Source organism: Lacerta agilis, chromosome 7 (assembly GCF_009819535.1).
Source record: "Lacerta agilis isolate rLacAgi1 chromosome 7, rLacAgi1.pri, whole genome shotgun sequence".
NCBI lineage: Eukaryota > Metazoa > Chordata > Lepidosauria > Squamata > Lacertidae > Lacerta > Lacerta agilis.
This window is the reverse complement of record NC_046318.1, coordinates 42,838,282-42,855,978: the sequence shown is the minus strand read 5'-3', so window position 1 is coordinate 42,855,978 and position 17,697 is coordinate 42,838,282. Positions and strand designations below refer to the sequence as shown.

Here is a 17,697-nt window from a genome sequence, read left to right as displayed (position 1 = left end):
ACATAGATATTGTATATAAATATAACGACGCATACACCAACAATAAAGCATACTGTCTCCCACAATTATTTCTCAGAGTAAACCAACCTCTTAGCACACACTTAAAGCTCCTAGGCATTCCACTTTTCAGAAGTTAATTAACACTGCATAGATGCCTATTTTGAAGAAAAGGGCTTCTTGTCCCATCCCATTTCTCTCCCTTGCATTCCCTCCCCCCCCCCCCGAACATGGAAGTTTAAACTGTAGCCTGATAATATGGACTTACTTGCACTGCCCAACAATTTTATCACATTCAGCATTTTCCGGATTAATAATGCCTTTCCTTGAGCAATTGCAGCCCTCGCAACCAGCGAGGGGATGATAGCCGAAGTGCTGCCTCACACACACTTCACATCTGGGCTTAATGGTTTGAGGGGGACAAATACACTTTCCAGTGATGTCATCACAAAGTCGCCGCCCGCAGCTGCATGCTGGGATTGAGAGAACCATTTAACACATGAATAATATTGTATACCAGTATATGCAAGTTCATCTAAATGTGAATAGAAGTATAAAAAAATCCACTAGAGCTTATTTTGCCTCATACCAACTTTAGTTTGTCATAAAACGGTCTTAAAATAGTTTAAAAAGTAAACAATGAAACATACATATGCTACAGGAAGTAATTTAGGATAAGCATTAGGCTTTTCCAATTACAAACACAAAAAGCACAATAAAAAACAATTAGAAAAAGACAACATCTCAGATATCTCAAGTTCTAGGAAGAACATGAAGGTGTAATTCTGCTGCCAGGGTTTTTTGAGGCGCAAGAAAGACTTGAAAGCCTGGCATACAAGAAAGATTTGCAGCTGTACACAGACCTGGACCACAAAACTGCAGAGACCAGCACTGCTGTGCTGCCCTCTACCTCTTTCTCTCTACTGAGATCCGCCCAGTGTGTTTTCCACAGCTCTCCTCTGAAGCCCCATCTCTAAACCAGCTTCATGCCAGCATAGGACTTACAGAAAATGGTAGAAAAACAAGAACTCAGGCCACAATGATGATTCAATTGATTCAAGTTTTTCAAGTCTCTTATGGATAGATTTATTTCTTAAAGTTTATATACCAGGTGAAATTAATGTGCCAGGACAAGGCCCTGTTTTGCTGATTCTTCTTCAGCTAATAGAGTCTTAAAAGTCTTAAGGTCAACATGTACTAAGCAACCAGTACACATCGGCCTTAAGACTTTAAGACTCTATTAACTGAAGAACAATCACCGAAACAGGGCCTTGTCCTGGCACATTAATTTCACCTGGTATATAAACTTTAAGAAATAAATCTATCCATAAGAGACTTGAAAAAGATGAATCAATTGAATCATCATTGTGGCCTGAGTTCTTGTTTTTCTACTATTTTCTGCATCGCTTCTATCAAGAAGTCCAACTTTTTTAGCATAGGACTTATAACTTAAATCAGAAATAAGGGGAAATGGTGAGAAGACAGGATGCCACATAACAGTTACAGCTATACGATAAACCACTGTTTGAGACCATACATATAATGGCTTACTTTAGGGACATACATCTTGAAAGTGCAAGTTTGTTGCTTAGGAGCAGACTTTGAGTACAGTAAGTGCAGATTGTGGCATGCACTCCTTTCAGAGCGGAGATCAGTACCTAGTCTCTCTCCATTTTAGAAAATGTGTCAAGACATACCGTATCTTTTTAACTGGCCTTTTAAATCAGTATTAGTGCTCCTACTACTGCGTGTAATGCTGTTCGTTATGCTTTATCGCTTTAATGCTTTTATGATACTGTTGCTTTATTGTTATGCTTTGTTGTAAACTGTCTTGACTGGTTTACAAAAGGGCAGTATAAAACTATTAACAGTAATAATGTTGATATTACTACAGATGCACTTGGATGTCACGTTACACTATTGTATAGCAAAACATAAATGAGCCTAGCCTCCTCTAAGGCCTGCTTAAACAAGTCAACTTCAAAAACCATGGTTTTAAAGTACCATAGTTAAATGTTAACTACAGTTTGCTGGTCTGGGCAGTAAGACAAACTGTGGCTAACAAAAAGCAGAGGAGAAAGCTTCTGAAAACTTATACGGAGAGGAAATCGGGGAACATGTATGTGCAAGAGGATTAGGCTCATTTACATCTTGCTAAAACATAGTTTAGAGTGACACCTGAACGCCAATAGTACAAGTATTATATAATATAATAATTTCTCAAAAACCCACAAAGAGAGGGAACCAAGGCTTTTTGTGGAATCAGTAAATGTAATAGCTGCATTAATATTTGCTTTGGTCATTTAAAAAAAAAAAAAAACCTGCATATAGATGACCACTGATGGGACAGGCTATAAACTTAAGGGAAATAAAACTGGAATGAAATACAGAATGAAACTTTAAACTCTTTAGGCAACATTCCAAAAAAGTGTAATCCAGCACATGACCTCTCCCAACAGTTATCAATGACATCCTTACGTTTGCAAAAGGGAAATCCATAATAGCCTGTTTGACACCTGCTACACTGGCGGCCAATGATGTGTTGTCTGCAATTGCACTGCCCTCCCACAGGGTCGCAAGTGCGACTGGTGGCACCATTTCTGTGGCAATTGCAAGGCAGCGCCCCATCATTGTAGGCAGCTACAAGTGACCTTGCAGACGTTCTACAGAATTCTGAGGAAGTGGCAGTGCTGTTAAAAGAAAAGAAAAATAAATAAACTGTAATTTGCAAAGCACTATGAGCACCAGGGTGGGCAACCTGTGGCCCTCCAGATGTTGTTCAACTACAACTCAAATCATTCTTGACCATTGGGCTGAGGATGATGGGAGATGGAGTCCAACAACTTTTGGAGGACTACGGATTCCCCACTGCAACATTACATAGACAGTGTAAGTAAAATAAATTAACTAATCAACTGGTAACCATATAATAAATAACAGGTGTGTTTGGTGTTGAGGAATATGAGGCTGACTTACTTAATGTAAAAACTGTTCCCACCACAATGATAGATGAAATCAAATGACTTGTCCACAGTGTCTTTCTGAAGAAGTCTATAACTGTAGCTGTCTGCTGGAACAGCCAGGACACGTTCCTTTAAAAATGATAAAGAAATGAAATGATATGTTTAATCTTAAGTATCCAAGCACTGTTTCCAATTTCCATTCATTCAATGCAATGTGTATGCAAACGGCACTTGCACTGCACTGATAGGAGCTCCAGAAAACAAGGGCCTTAAAGTATTTTTATTTTGCATACCACCCTGCATTAGAAACTTAACAACAGCCCATTAAACCCAATAAAATAGGAGAAATAAATAAAACATATCACAGCAGAGACAGAAAACACAACAGAATCTGGAGAAATAAAGCGGTTCTTCACTGGTGCCTAAAAGATGTTAATGAGGGGACCAGGAGGGACTCCCACAGGAGAGAGTTCCACAAGCAAGACATCACAGTCTAAAGAGTCTTCTCCTCCATTGCCACCTGCAGCCACATAGTGGTAGCACTCAGAAGAGCTCCTGAGGAACAGCTTGATATAGTAGAAGCAGATGGATTCCCTCAAAATACAGAGGTCTCAAGCAGTGGAGGGCTTTAAAGGTGAGAAGCAGCACTTTGAATTGTGCTTAGAGACAGACCAGAAGCCAATGGAGCTTTTTAAAGACTTGGTGAGATGTGTTCCCAACCCAACATCTTGTTTCATTTGGTGCCACGGTGGCAATGTTTGAACTGCTGTTTCTAAGCAGTCTTCAAAGCAGGCCTTCATACACCAATTGTTGTAGACTGGATAATTGTTTGTTTGTTTGTTTGTTATACTGTAATTCTAAACAGCCAGCTCATTCAACAAGCATCATGGGGATGTATGGTTATAAGCACCAAAACATTTTATAATTATTACCGTAAATCATAAAATATTGTAATTTGCCTATCTCTATCCATATAAAAGGAATCTTCCCTGATTGAAAGAAAGCTGCAACAGCTGCCTGTGTGACTCAATGAAAGTAGCTATACCACTGTTACCTATGCTTTGGGCAACTTCCCATTTAAACTGTTACAATGTATATAGCATGTGGAGCTGTGTTTTTAAAAAGTGAGAAAATCACCATTGGTCTGGAATAGGACTACAGATTTATTGACTGGGCAGTTTGATCATATTACAATTGTATGTTGTCAAACGCACTGGTTCCCAGCCTGTTTCTGAGCCTAATTTAAATAGGTTGAGACAATGTTCACTGAAAGATTGCCTTCTCCCACAAGTATTTATCAGAATCTTAAGATCTTTTTCAGAGGTTCTGTTCCATATGTCCTTGCCAAACAAAGTGAAGCAGGTAACCACAAGGGAAATGGCCTTTTTGGTAGTGGTATCCCAGTTACGAAACAACCATCCCTTTGAAGTTTGCCTGATGCCATCTTTGTGGTTTTTTTGGTGCCAGGGGAAGATATTTTTGTTCACCCAGGCTATTTAAATAACGTATGTCTTATGGTCTGGCCTGTCCTCTTATGTTTAAAAAAAACTAAGCAAAACTGTATTTTAAATGTATTTTTAGTTTTTAATAGTTTGCATTGTTTTGTACTGTAGTTTAATTTTTGCATTTGTTTTGTAATGAACTTCTGAATTGGGGTGACAATATAACGTTAGTTAGTTAGTTAGTTAGTTAGTTAGTTAGTTGAATTAATATTTAAAAAATAATAATTAAATTGTCTTGAATATAACAAACCCTACCAACACAAGCATTTTTCCATTAGGAATTTTCACAGTGACTGAGATATCATGCTGAGGGATGTCAAGTTCAATTTGATTTTCTGCCATCACCAAACCTCGGCATCCAGCAATATGTGGACAAAATGAAGCATTAAAGGACCCTAAAACAGATAAATGGAAAATAAAATAAAATGAAAACTGTGAAAACTCAAAACATGCTAAAAATGTCTAAACCCGTGTAAAACCCAACTCACCTGACCAGAGTCGTCCTCCATCTACAGTCACATGTACAGGAAATGTTGGGTCCTCCGGCTGGTAAAACTGTATGACAAACACGTATCTGCCCAAATGTGTCACTCTCCCATGCAAAGTAATTTGGTTCTGTCAACATAAAAAAGTTTTGTGTTTTGAGCTTCATCCTATTTGTAGTCCAAGTGTGGCAATGTCCAAGCACCATCTTTGCACACTACTGGTTATTCAACTTAGCACAACTGAAAGTGTGGGAAAGTATCTTATATAAAAAAGAATGTTAAGTTTATGTACAGGATTGTAATTTTTTTAAAAAATGCTAGAAATCTCTTGTTTGAATTCTCATCCTGCTAATTCTCAGATTGTTGCTTGGACATAGAAAGCTGCAGTAGGGACTGTCCTTAGAGGAAAAGAGAGGCACAGCTGGTGACTTCAAGAATTACTTCTTTCTTTCTGCAACAGCTTTTTGCCAAGACTTGTAGTGGAATTTAATGTCAGAGCAAAAACTCTGTAGGAGGCCAACGTATTGTGAACCATTTAAGAGAAACTCCTACAGTTCTGCAAGAGTTCAGCTGCATGCCAGATGATATTAACTTCTACAAATCAATTGACATAAACACACCCACATCTGTGCTGGACTATGACCCATATTTAATTCAAAATGTTAAATACCTGTGAAGAAGTCAAAGCTACTCCATTAGCTGTATGAGCAGATGCCAAAGGAGAACTCAGTGACTCCTGGTATATCACATTTCTTTGCACTTCTGCAACCTGCCCATCCCTCAGAGCATCCAAGACCACAGCTGAAGGAGGCATTTCATATTGCGAGGGGAGGCATGAAGCACTTTAAAAGGGAAACAGAATCAGAACATATACATGTATACACAGAAAAGTGAGTTCAAATAAATGTGAAGCCTATACATTTCATTTTCAATTTGCTTGCTGCCTTTTTACATTACTGTATTTACAACATACCCTGTAAGTGTCCTGGAAAAACCGGGACATCCCACTTTTCCCCATGAGAGCATGGTGGCCATTTTGGGTGGCGTGATTTCGCACAGAGATCTCACTCCAAAAACACTTTTGGGAGATGGCCACGATCTCGCACGGTGCTCCAAAATACATGTTTTGGGGCGCTTGCTGATGTGCAAGAGTGCAGCCCAGAAGAAAGCATGTATTTTGGTCTCCTTTATCTTGCACAGGTCACATGACTAATGCATGAGCACGGCTGAGAAGATGCACATCCCAGTTTTAGGACTCAACATAATAATAATAATAATAATAATAATAATAACAATAATAATTTATTTATACCCCACCCATCTGGATCCCCAGCCACTCTGGGCGGCTTCCAACAGAACATTAAAATGCAACAATCTATTAAACATTAAAAGCCTCCCTAAACAGGGCTGCCTTCAGATGTCTTCTAAAGGTTTGGTAGTTGTTTTTTTCTTTGACATCTGGTGGGAGGGCGTTCCACAGGGCGGGTGCCACTACTGAGAAGGCTCTCTGCCTATTTCCCATAACTTGGCTTCTCGTAGCGAGGAAACCACCAGAAGGGCAGAATGATGGGGATAGAGACGCTCCTTCAGGTATACTGGACCGAAGCCATTTAGGGCTTTGAAGGTCAGCACCAACACTTTGAATAGTGCTTGGAAATATGTTGGACGGTATGTTTACAACCCACAGAAATGTACATTGTCATAGTATAACAATTCAAAATGCTGGTGTATGGCTGTTTTAAATGTCCTGAGATGGAACATTGGTCAGAGTTTGCAAAGAAGCTAAAATAATTCAGACAAGTCAAATTTCTCAAGAGTGTGTGCACAGCTCTGGGCAAAGCCTTGCATATCTCTGCTAAGAAGAAAGCACAACTGAGATCAAATTATTCTTATTTCAGATTACATAGAGTGGCAGCCTTGCTGTATGATGGGTACTGCAGTTATTCCCAGGTCAGAGAGAACCTTAAGCCTTTTCTTGATGGAAGCAAAAGGGAAGGAAGCTGTTTACCTTGGATCAGCTGAATACCCAGAAGTGGCAATGCAATATACTTTAGGTTCCAAGTACTCTATAGAAAAATCTTCCAGAGGAATAAGGCAAACTTTATGCTAGGAAACAAAGATGACAATGAAGGTTCCGTTATTTTCTTCTTCCAGCTAAGAGCAGCATGTGAATAAGGCAGCTACAATATGTGAAAACAGCACACCATTTGTGCTGTTAAAGAAAGGAAGGAAGCAATTCAGTTTAGCAAAGAGGCAGTGCAGTATGTGGAGACCTGTGAATGGAAGGCTTGTAAGCTGCAGGACCCTGCCAAGGAAAGGGAGGACAGAGAGCTGAAAGCCCCTTTCCATGACCACAGGGCCTTCTACAATCTCTTGCCTTCATTAGAAGGATTTGTGAGAAGCCATGAGGGCAATGTGGTTGGCCAAGAGCTGCTACTCTACCATTATAGGGAATTAGAAGTGTACGCTTTTGACAGTGACTCACACAGTAGTGCCTTGAACTGCTTATTGGTCTTTACTAAGAATAGAAGCAAAAAAATAAGCAATCAGCCTACTTTTACTGCACAACCACAGTAAGATTATTCATTCCAACTCCATTTATTCAAGGCTGATAGCATTCCTGTGCAACTACAAAATGTGGACTGCATCCCAGAATTTGGCACACTGAAAACCTCAACTTATTTTTGAAGAAGCACAGTTCTAATCCTGATGAATTCAGATAAATGTCTGAAAACACACAATGTGTACCTATTAGAAAGCCATGTATCCTATCCATGTATCCTGCACAGGCTCTCATTAAGAAAAGTTGAAAAAATGCATGCAATTCAAGGACTGCAGCTAAAGGCTCAGAAACAAAAGCTGGCCTCTTCTGATAGCTCCAGAATCCATTTTATGGTGAACTTAAATTAGCCTCCCTTGGGAATAGTAACAGCCCCAATCCTGTGGAACTGAGAGATCCTGTGGAACTTTGTTTGCCACTTTCCCAGAGGCAGGTAAAATATTTTATTTTTAAGAAAGCCTTTGAGAATTCCTGAGAACAAACGGCTATTGCCCTGTGTTTTGTACTGTCTGCTCATATTTCAGATATTGTGCTGCCATTTTATTCCACAATTTTTTCCGTTCTGTTATTTAGTTGGATTTCATTAAGTGACTTTCTATACATTGCTTCTAACTTTATAAAGCTGTGAGAGATATCATATGAAACAGAAGCACAGAAAAGGTTAAAAACAAACAAATAATAAATAAACCAAATGTATAATAATGATTCAAGAAACAGAACAGCAAAACAATCTCACTGGCTAACCAGTGAGACAAGAAATTAACTCCAGAGAAATAAAAAAACCAGAAGGGGTGGGGTGGGGGGATCCCCTGGCCAACAGAATCTGGGTGCATTTCCTTTCTGATTCTGGGTAACTTTACTAACAGGAACATAGGAATCTGTCAGGCCCTTGGTCCACCCAGCTTAGTATTGTCAACTCTGATTGGCAGTGACTCTATAGGGTTACAGGCAGGAATATTTCCCAGCTCTTCCTGGAGATGCCAGGGACATAGAACCTTTTGAATGCAAAGCATGGGCTCTGTTACTGAGCTATGGCCCTTCCCCTATTCAGCCACTTTATTTTTTAAAAGAGTATTCAGTATGGATGTCCACAGTACCTTGCAACAAGCAAAAGTTCAACTCCTTCTGAATGCAACCACCAGGGTGCCACATTCTATTCTGGTTTTTAACTCAGTGTTCTCCATATTCATGCTAGCCAATGCATTGTTTTGAAACCAGAAGGCACAAGGGGATAAGTGAGGAAATATTTAAGTATCCAAAAGGTGGCAGCAAAGATCTTATAATGAAACTTCTAAACCAATTTACTCCCAAACCTATCTTCATAGCCAGTCCCTTTGCTTTGCAGTTGGGAAGGGTTGAAAAAGACACATATGCACACTTTTTTTTGGGGGGGGGTATTATGGAACCACACAATCACTGTGATCATTTGAAACCAAAATATGTGAAAGCCTGCATCACAGTGGCTGGCAGGACATTAATAATAATGGATTATCATTGTGGTTATTGTTATTAATTTATTTATACCCCACTTTTTTCCCTGGCAGGGACTCACAATGGATCCACAAGTGTAACTTATACCAAGAGAGTCAGGTGGCAAGAGATCCCTTATTAGGGACCCCAGAGTAGCCCACTTGATGGGGAAAATACTACAGAACAGAAACTTACTAGGAGAAAATCTACTGCTGAAGCCCTGAGATGGAAGTTTGCATCAGCCAGAAGGTCATAAACTGCAACTCGGTGCATTTCATCAAGCACGGCACTGCGGCATAGAAAGCTAGAATAGATTTTAAAAGTAGTTAAAAACCATACTGGAACTCTTCCACCCCCAAAAGTGTATTCTTCTTCTACCGTTTGCTTATTTCCTCCGAAGCCAAGAAACCTGTACCATTTATATCTGGCTATTTTAAATCATGTTGACAGGATAATCAATCCAATCCAAAACAGGGAATTATGTTTAGAATTAAAGAATTAAGTTCTCTCTATGGATTAATGCAATGAAAATTATTTTAAAATCTATTTACATCAGTATTTGACTCCCCCAGATTATTCTGTTTTCTTTAGATGGAGACACACACTATACAATCCATACACTATAATATCATTGTCATTAGATCAAGCATAGAGCACAATAACATAGAAATTTGCCTTCTAATGAGTCAGACCACTGTTCCATCCAGTTCAGTGTTGTCAACACTTATGGGCGGCAGCCTTCTAGGTTTTTAGGCAAGAGTCTTTCCTAGTTCTACCAGGAGACACCAGGAACCTTCAAAGCACATGCCCTATTGCCGAGCTGTGGTGCTTCCCCTACTCAATTCCCATATATTTTAAAACAGTATTCAGAATGAGTACACAGTATGCATACATAAACAAGTTAAAAAGAAAGACAAAACAGATATTCAAGCCAAATGGATAATTAAGTTTCCATGTTTTCCCACCTGTATTTGCAGCTATATATATTGATTTTTGCCTCCATCACATTCCCAGGGGTGTCAACCTTCACATTGCCGACATATACTCGATCATGTTCATTAACATACTCAAGGACTATGACGTAGCGGCCAACTTGGGGGATGTTCAGCCTTATCTGCATATCCACCTAAGAAAATTTGAACCACAAAATTCGAACTATATAATTCCTGAACGCCAAATCCCAAACCAACCTACAGAAAAAGCCTCCTTACCCTGCATCCCAGAATGATTGCCCCATGGGTAAGTCACACAGTAATACTGCAGGGGGTGCATGGAACTAGAATGTATGAAATTGACACATATGGTAGCAGATTTGCACACAAACAGAGCCATCTTACCTCTTGACCAGTGATATGAGACATTACGGGATGTTTGGCTGTTGGCTGTTGGGAACCTACGTTCCTGTAGTCTCCTCTGTGCAAGGAAACTCTGACTTCTGAACCAAGCACACAGCTAAATCTGTCCAGTGGCAGGTGCTCATACTGTAAACAACTTTTTAAAAAGGAGGAAGAGACACCATTAAAATAAAAAAACAACCCAAGGCAATGATCTCAATAATATAATAGGTGCACTAACTTATCTGTTACTGCCTGTCCTGAATATGTGCAAGCTTCTGTAACTGGGAACTGCAAGATGGGGGCTTCATAGTAGTCGCTAGGCAAGAGCACCAGGTAATCCTAACAGGACAAAACAAGATTCACACAAGCATATTTATTAAGCACATATAGAATGATTATGTGAAAATTTCAGCATAAGTTGCAAACAGAGTGGGTTCCTGTTTCTACAGAAGATTAACAGTGCAAGCCCATGTATTCAGATATAAGCCCCCAGTTATTTTGACTTATTCCTATGTAAATGTGTATAGGATTGCTCCCTAAAGGCACAGTCCTGTACTCAAGATCTTCTAGCAGAGGGATTTTAAGACGTGGCAGAAGCCAGGAAACAATAGTGGATCTTGATCTATGGTGCCACATGTCCAATGGATTTGTATGATATTCTTCAACCTTCAGTCCTAGGTGCTGTTGGACTACAACTCCCATCATCTATAAACGTTGGCTGGTGATGGTGGGAGTTGTAGTCCAACAACATCTAGGAACCTGAGGTGAAAGACTAGTGGAACTCCTCCAGTGTGCTAGTGGCACCATTCCATCAGCAATTATATGCCAATGGAATGGGGGACAACGACAGGGTAGAGTTGTACATGTGAGGGGTACACTTGTCCCAAATCCTATGTTCACTCAAATCCTATGTTCACAGTCATGCTGCTGACAGCATCATTTTACACCAACCCCAGACCTGGACAACAGAACTGAAAGCAGTCCTTCTGCCCACTCTGGCACAGAATATGGTGTGATTCAGCACCCAATCACAGCACACAAGCCTAGCACAGAGAGACCACCACTCCAATAACTAGGCACAGTTCATGAGGCTATATTTCTCTGACCTCATGTTGTGCACACTGAGAGGTCAAAAGGGGGAAGTCTGATGGGGGGGCAGAGAAAAGAAAGGGAACTCCGCACAGAAGGGGAACATTTCACACAAAGCAGTCCAACATCACACAACACACATAAACTCTTAAGAGGAGCTCTGCCTCAGGACTCCAGGCACAACCAACTGACAGTAACCTCCACTTCACCAACTGGGGGTTTCAGAACCAAGCAAGTAAGGGGAAGGGGAACACAAGTTGCAAAACGTAATATCTGTGATAGCCTTCCACGCCCCTTCCCCCCTTTTTTTGCTATATATGAAAACTCTGTTTTGACTGAACTATACAGCACTGGGGGAGAAAAGCAATGACAAACCTAGACAGCATCTTAAAAAGCAGAGACATCACCTTGCCGACAAAGGTCCGTATAGTTAAAGCTATGGTTTTCCCAGTAGTGATGTATGGAAGTGAGAGCTGGACCATAAAGAAGGCTGATTGCCAAAGAATTGATGCTTTTGAATTATGGTGCTGGAGGAGACTCTTGAGAGTCCCATGGATTGCAAGAAGATAAAAACTATCAATTCTTAAGGAAATCAGCCCCGAGTGCTCACTGGAAGGACACATTCTGAACCTGAGGCTCTAATACTTTGGCCACCTCATGAGAAGAGAAGACTCCCTGGAAAAGACCCTGATGTTGGGAAAGATTGAGGGCAAAAGGAGAAGGGGACGACAGAGGATGAGATGGTTGGACAGTGTTCTCGAAGCTACTAACAGGAGTCTGCGGGAGGCAGTGGAAGACAGGAGTGCCTGGTGTGCTGTGGTCCATGGGGTCACGAAGAGTCGGAAATGACTAAACGACCAAACAACAAAATACTGCACTAACATTCTTCCCCCTCATAATTATAGCAAACATCTTACCAAAAGGACTCCCTCTGCCATGATTTTAAAAATCCAGGTTCCAGGAGCCAGTGAAAATGCATCTGCAAAGCTCTTCCCTGGGACAGTGACAAAAGCAGGTTCTTTACTGTGTGGGAAGACAACACCTTTGCTCTGAGGAGTCCCTGCCAGCAAACAAGAAAATAATAATATTTTTTTAAAAAAACACTCCTTGATGACTCAGAAACCAAAATTTTTATTAATTAAAATGAGATAAGCAGCAAACTGAAAGAGCAGGTGCATCCCCCTGCCCGCCCAACCACGTATGTACCTGCAACTCAAGGCAACACTTCATGTGTCTGATAAAAGGGACTGTAGCTCATGAATGCTTATTCCATAATAAATCCATTAAAGGTTACCACATGACTCTGTTGTTGTTTTTACATTTTTTAGATTTATACTTTTAAGGGGAGAAAATCTTGGGTGGCCACCTAAAATTATGTGTGAAGAGGCTCAAAGTGTGTGACAGACATATTACTGCAATGCACTGCAATAGACTGTATGAGGTATGAGATTAAGATCCAGGCAAATCTCACGATATACCGGTATGTGATCCACATTCTGTTACAGGCTGCCCTCCATGAAACCACCCTGGGAAATATCTGTCAGAAGAACTAAAAGTGGCAAGCAAGCTATTAATAAGCTAACATTTTCAATGAACGTTGGCTTTTTTTTTTAAAGGAACCTACCTGTTTTAAGTCTAGCACCAGAGGTCCTTCTCTAAATATCCCTGCCACTCTGTAGGCTTTCATAATAATAATTACTATTATTTACATGCTGCCACCTGATTGGGTTGCCCGGAGAGCCATGTTTTAGTCGTTTAAAAAAAAAAAGATTGCCCGGGATTTTAACTGATTTTCTATCTACTGCTTTTTGTACTTTTACTGTTGCTACAATAACTGTCTTTTTTACTGTTGCAAAAACCAGCAGCTGAATTTGCTTAATTAGCAAAGTTAGGGTTTGTTCTATGATAACCAAGCTGGTAATTCTTTACTCAGTACAGATCTTGAAGCAAATGAAAAATGAGGAAAAGTCATAGCCCTTGAGTTGTCAGGGCAATAACTCTTTCCTTTACTTCAGCCTGACTCTCTTCAAATCTAGGGCTGAGCAATCTGTTTGGCACTGATTTCTAGGTTGGAAATTTGTGCCACCACATATTTATATGTCTCTTCCGTAATCAGGCATTCAGTAATTAAAATAAATAAATAAATCAGGGCCATGGCCCACTAGCATCAAGTGAGGAAAATTCTATGACAGGATGGGATATAGGAGCAAGTGAATTTCTCTCTGAAGTTCTTCTGCCTTTACAATGTTGCTAATCTGTGTTCTCAGATGTCTTGATCAAATAAAATTATTTTTTAAAATTTGAAACACAGTCTTCCAATGTATGGCACATGCATGCTTATCCTTTGACAATGTGCAGGCAAAGGCAAATGTTTAATTTTATTTAAGATCTTAATTTCGAAATGCTGTTTTTTCGTGTGTTTGTCTTGTGTGTGCTACGTTGATCAGCTGAAGAGGACGATTTGGTCTGTGACAGTTTAATAAAATTTGATTTGATTATGTGCACACATAAAGTATATTATTACTACTACAGCTACCCTGCCCCGCCCCAGCACATAGTAGACCTAACAAACATGCAATAGAGGAGTGCAGAAGATACCAAACGAGGCTGATGTAAATCAGGGGTGGTTGTCCTTTTCTAGCCAGGCCAAACTTGATAGTTGGGCAAGGCCTCTCGCTTGCCTATCACCTGATGTCCCTTTGATGCCAGGTGATGCTGTACTTTGATATTCCAAATAATCAGGATTTCAAAGGGCAGTGCTATTTGACAGACTTGTAGCTAAAAACCCCTGGAAGCTCAAGCATGACTAGTGGGGCTGTCTGACAGCCCTCTGAAAAGACTGCTGGTTTGGTTCCCTCCAATCACCTGACGGGCAGGGGGTGGGAGTGCTTTTCAGAAGCATCAGCTGCCTATGTGCTTCCAAAAGGAGGGAACCAGGTATGCTCAACCAAATGGAGCCCTTTGCAAGCCTCCCTGCACTGTTCCCTTCAACTTCCAGGTTCAGAAGTTGAAAAGCGGCTACTTCAAAGAGCAGCAGTGGGAAGGGAAAGCGCTTCGCCCTCCTTGAGTAAGGCACATTCCAAGCATCCATCAGCTGATGGGCAGGCAGGCAAGAGTGTGCCTTGTTCCAACGAAGGAACAACAAGGAGCCCACTTTAAGCTACTGCTAGCTCCTTTGAAGCCCCGCCTTTACTCACCCCACACCAGACAACATGTAGGGGGTGGTGGCATGGCATAAAAGAAGCTTTTAGTTCAACTGAATTCAGTGCATGAAGACACTTTGCAACTACCTGCTGAGTTTCGCTGCCATTTTGCTCTACCTACCTTTATGAAGCCAAGAATAAGCGATTATGTGGCCAGATACCGCAGCAGTTCCAGGATTAATATACCTCAAGATAACACGAAATAAACGGAGGTTTGATTTCTCCACGTTCAAAGTTATCCTTACTTCATTCTGTAAAATGGGAGGTTAATAAACAAGAAAAAAGCCATAAAGTACCAAAAGGATAAATCTTCAGAAGCTGTGCAAGCAAAATACTCAATTCCTACCGGGGGGGAGGGGGATAAGAATAACAAGTACCACGCATATAGACAGAGACATTTATGCGGAAGGAAAAGCATTTTCTGGCATAAGGAAGAGAAAGACAGGCAAACCTAGCAAGAAACGTATTCACTTACAAGTGTTATTAGGGTCAAAATGTTTTCCCTCAGCAATTGAGATCCTCCCTCAACAGCTTTTTGAAACCAAGGTGACATAGTGCAGTGCTAGGTGGAAGAGCTTAGGAGAAGCCACAGTGACAGGTACTACCACCTCTGGCTGGGGAAAAAAGAAGCAAAGAAGAGGACAGGAAAGCATATTATTTTAATACTACCACCCAAAAGGCAGAAAATGTCTAGAAACATTTAGCAAAAGTAAACATGGTAATTTAAAAAGTTATGGTGGGTTTGGATGAAACACAGGTCTAAAGCAGTTCTCTTCTTAATGATCCTCACTGTGAATGATGTCCTGATGAATCTGGAAGGATAACAAGTTTTGGCTGTACATACAGTCCACATTTTTACGGCTGCACTCTTATACACACTTACCTGTATAGTCTGCTCCTGTGTTTTTGAGAAGACACGTATATCATTGCTCTGTTAAGTTGGCATAGCACTGTGGTGTCCATGTGGCATGGCTTAAGGTTAAGAACTGTGTTAAAAGATGTGTACTCATGGATGATGTAACTTGCACTTCTCCAATCTATTTTAACTTGGCATTTGAGATAAAGGTTTTCCATGTATTAACTTTAGGGTAGGGTTACCAGGCATCCCCGGTTCCCGGGGACAGTCCCCAGATTTGCAAATCTGTCCCCAGACAAATTCCGCCCCCGGAATGTCCCCAGATTTGCAAATCTTTCCCCAGGAAACGTGGCAGTGGCAGCCGCGGCAGCCTCAGCAGCCAGGAGCCAGCCTGGTAGTGCAGTTGGCTCTGGCTGGCTTCAGGAGCTGCTCGCTGCTGCGACACCCACCATTTTTGCTCTCTGGAAGTCCCCATATGGTGTGTCTTATGCACAACACATCATATGGGGACTTCCGGAAAGGAAAAATGGCGGGCACCATGGCCGCAAGCAGCTCCTGAAGCCAGCCAGAGCCAACTGCACTACCAGGCTGGCTCCGGGCTGCTGACTGTCACCGCCACTGCCAAAGGGGAACTGGGGAGGTCTGGTGGTATAGATCTCCTGCCCCCTTCCCCCTTTGTTTTGATTGATTAGGGGAGGCTCGGGAGTCACGGGTGGGCGGGTGCTGCCCAGTTTTTTAAAAACTCTGCGCATTAATGTTTCACAGGGTGTGAATGAAGGGCTTTGCACCTTGCCTGGCAGAGAAACCACGCACCTTGCCCCCTTCCTGGGCAACGCCTGCCCGCCCACCCGCGACTCCTGAGCCTCCCGCGATCTGTCAAAACAAAGAGAGAAGAGGGCAGGAGATCGGGGAAAGCTTGGGAGACACTGGCAGGTAGCGCGCTGTGCATTTCTGTTTCACAGGGTGCAAAAGAAGGGCATTGCACCTTTATACAATATGCATGTCTGCTTGGGCCCAGGGTCTTTTGCCTCACTATCCCCACTACTGACTCCATGTTGCTACTCAGCTTCAAAAAAAAAAAAAAAAGTGTCCCCGGATTCATTGAGAAAAATCTGGTAACCATACTTTAGGGCATAGCTGTCAAGTTTTGGATTTGAAAATAAGGGATCAGCAGCCTCACCTATCCCGGGGACAGTCACATGGCAGTGGTGGGCGCAGCCAGAAGCAAAAGTGGGCGACACTGGTGTGAATGCGCACAGTAGGCTTACTGTATTTTGGAAACGCTGCCCGTGGGCTACGACGCCTGTAAGCGCGGGAAATGGCTCCTGCTTGCTTTGAGGCTGCAAGGAGGCGAGGTCTTCCCAGTCCCTGGCCAGCAGGGGGAGGGAGAGGAGCTGCTTCCTTTGAAAAAACGGGAAATTAAAGGGATATAAAAAATAAGGGATAGCAGCGGGAAACTTCTTGAAATAAGGGAGATTCCCCGGGGAAAACGGGATACTTGACAGCACTGCTTTAGGGTTGCCAAGTAACTACTACCTAGAGAATCCAACTCGATGTCCATGATGCAATGGAAAGGTTTGAAACCAGATGACTGAAGTTCATTTGGCATATGCCTGGAGTTATTTAACTTATTATTTAACTTATTTGGTCCGATTATTCTTCCTCACCCTTTTTCTATGCATCTCCCATTAGTTTTTCATCAGTGACCACCAACTACAGGATTACTGCAGCAAGGAGAAGGAGGAGAGAGGTTTGGGGTGGGGATGTCAGCATTGTTTCCCTTCCTCTTCTAACAAAAACTTCAAAAATGAAGTTAACTTAATGGGAACAAAACAGGAAATGCTGAGCTGTTCTAATATCTAAAATTAGTATAAAACAGCCAAAAAATGTTCTTCTTTGGATCATCTTAACTAGACATATTCTGGGGGCTGATCCAGGTTTCTTAAGAGCATGCTCTGTTTTTGAAGGCTAGGAAAAGCAGAGGGGGAAATGGCAATGGAGAAGTTGTAGTTCATAAATTTATATTTTACCCTTGAGAAATTCTGACACGGTTAACAAAATTTTAAAGAATAACCCTAAGGGAAAGCCCAGGATTAAGAGGAGTAAGGCATACAAATGAATGTAGATTAACCAGAAGGAACCCATTATATATCGGGACCCAGGTGGCGCTGTGGGTTAAACCACAGAGTCTAGGGCTTGCTGATCAGAAGGTCGGCGGTTCGAATCCCTGCCACG

The 17,697-nt window shown here is 41.4% G+C and overlaps 1 protein-coding gene across 1 annotated transcript in view; it reads right to left on the bottom strand.

Moving 5' to 3' along the window:
* The window catches only part of LAMA3 (laminin subunit alpha 3), a 140,038-nt gene that overhangs the window by 65,161 nt on the left and 57,180 nt on the right, over nucleotides 1-17,697 (bottom strand). Inside the window, exons 23-35 of the mRNA XM_033155046.1 lie at nucleotides 14,728-14,857; nucleotides 12,321-12,463; nucleotides 10,553-10,653; nucleotides 10,315-10,468; nucleotides 9,943-10,103; nucleotides 9,173-9,281; nucleotides 6,956-7,053; nucleotides 5,618-5,789; nucleotides 4,951-5,077; nucleotides 4,718-4,857; nucleotides 2,974-3,089; nucleotides 2,476-2,687; nucleotides 266-470 (exon numbers count right to left, since the gene is read on the bottom strand). Of these exons, the coding sequence (XP_033010937.1) occupies nucleotides 266-470; nucleotides 2,476-2,687; nucleotides 2,974-3,089; nucleotides 4,718-4,857; nucleotides 4,951-5,077; nucleotides 5,618-5,789; nucleotides 6,956-7,053; nucleotides 9,173-9,281; nucleotides 9,943-10,103; nucleotides 10,315-10,468; nucleotides 10,553-10,653; nucleotides 12,321-12,463; nucleotides 14,728-14,857 (1,868 nt within the window). The remainder of the gene's footprint in view (nucleotides 1-265; nucleotides 471-2,475; nucleotides 2,688-2,973; nucleotides 3,090-4,717; nucleotides 4,858-4,950; nucleotides 5,078-5,617; nucleotides 5,790-6,955; nucleotides 7,054-9,172; nucleotides 9,282-9,942; nucleotides 10,104-10,314; nucleotides 10,469-10,552; nucleotides 10,654-12,320; nucleotides 12,464-14,727; nucleotides 14,858-17,697) is intronic.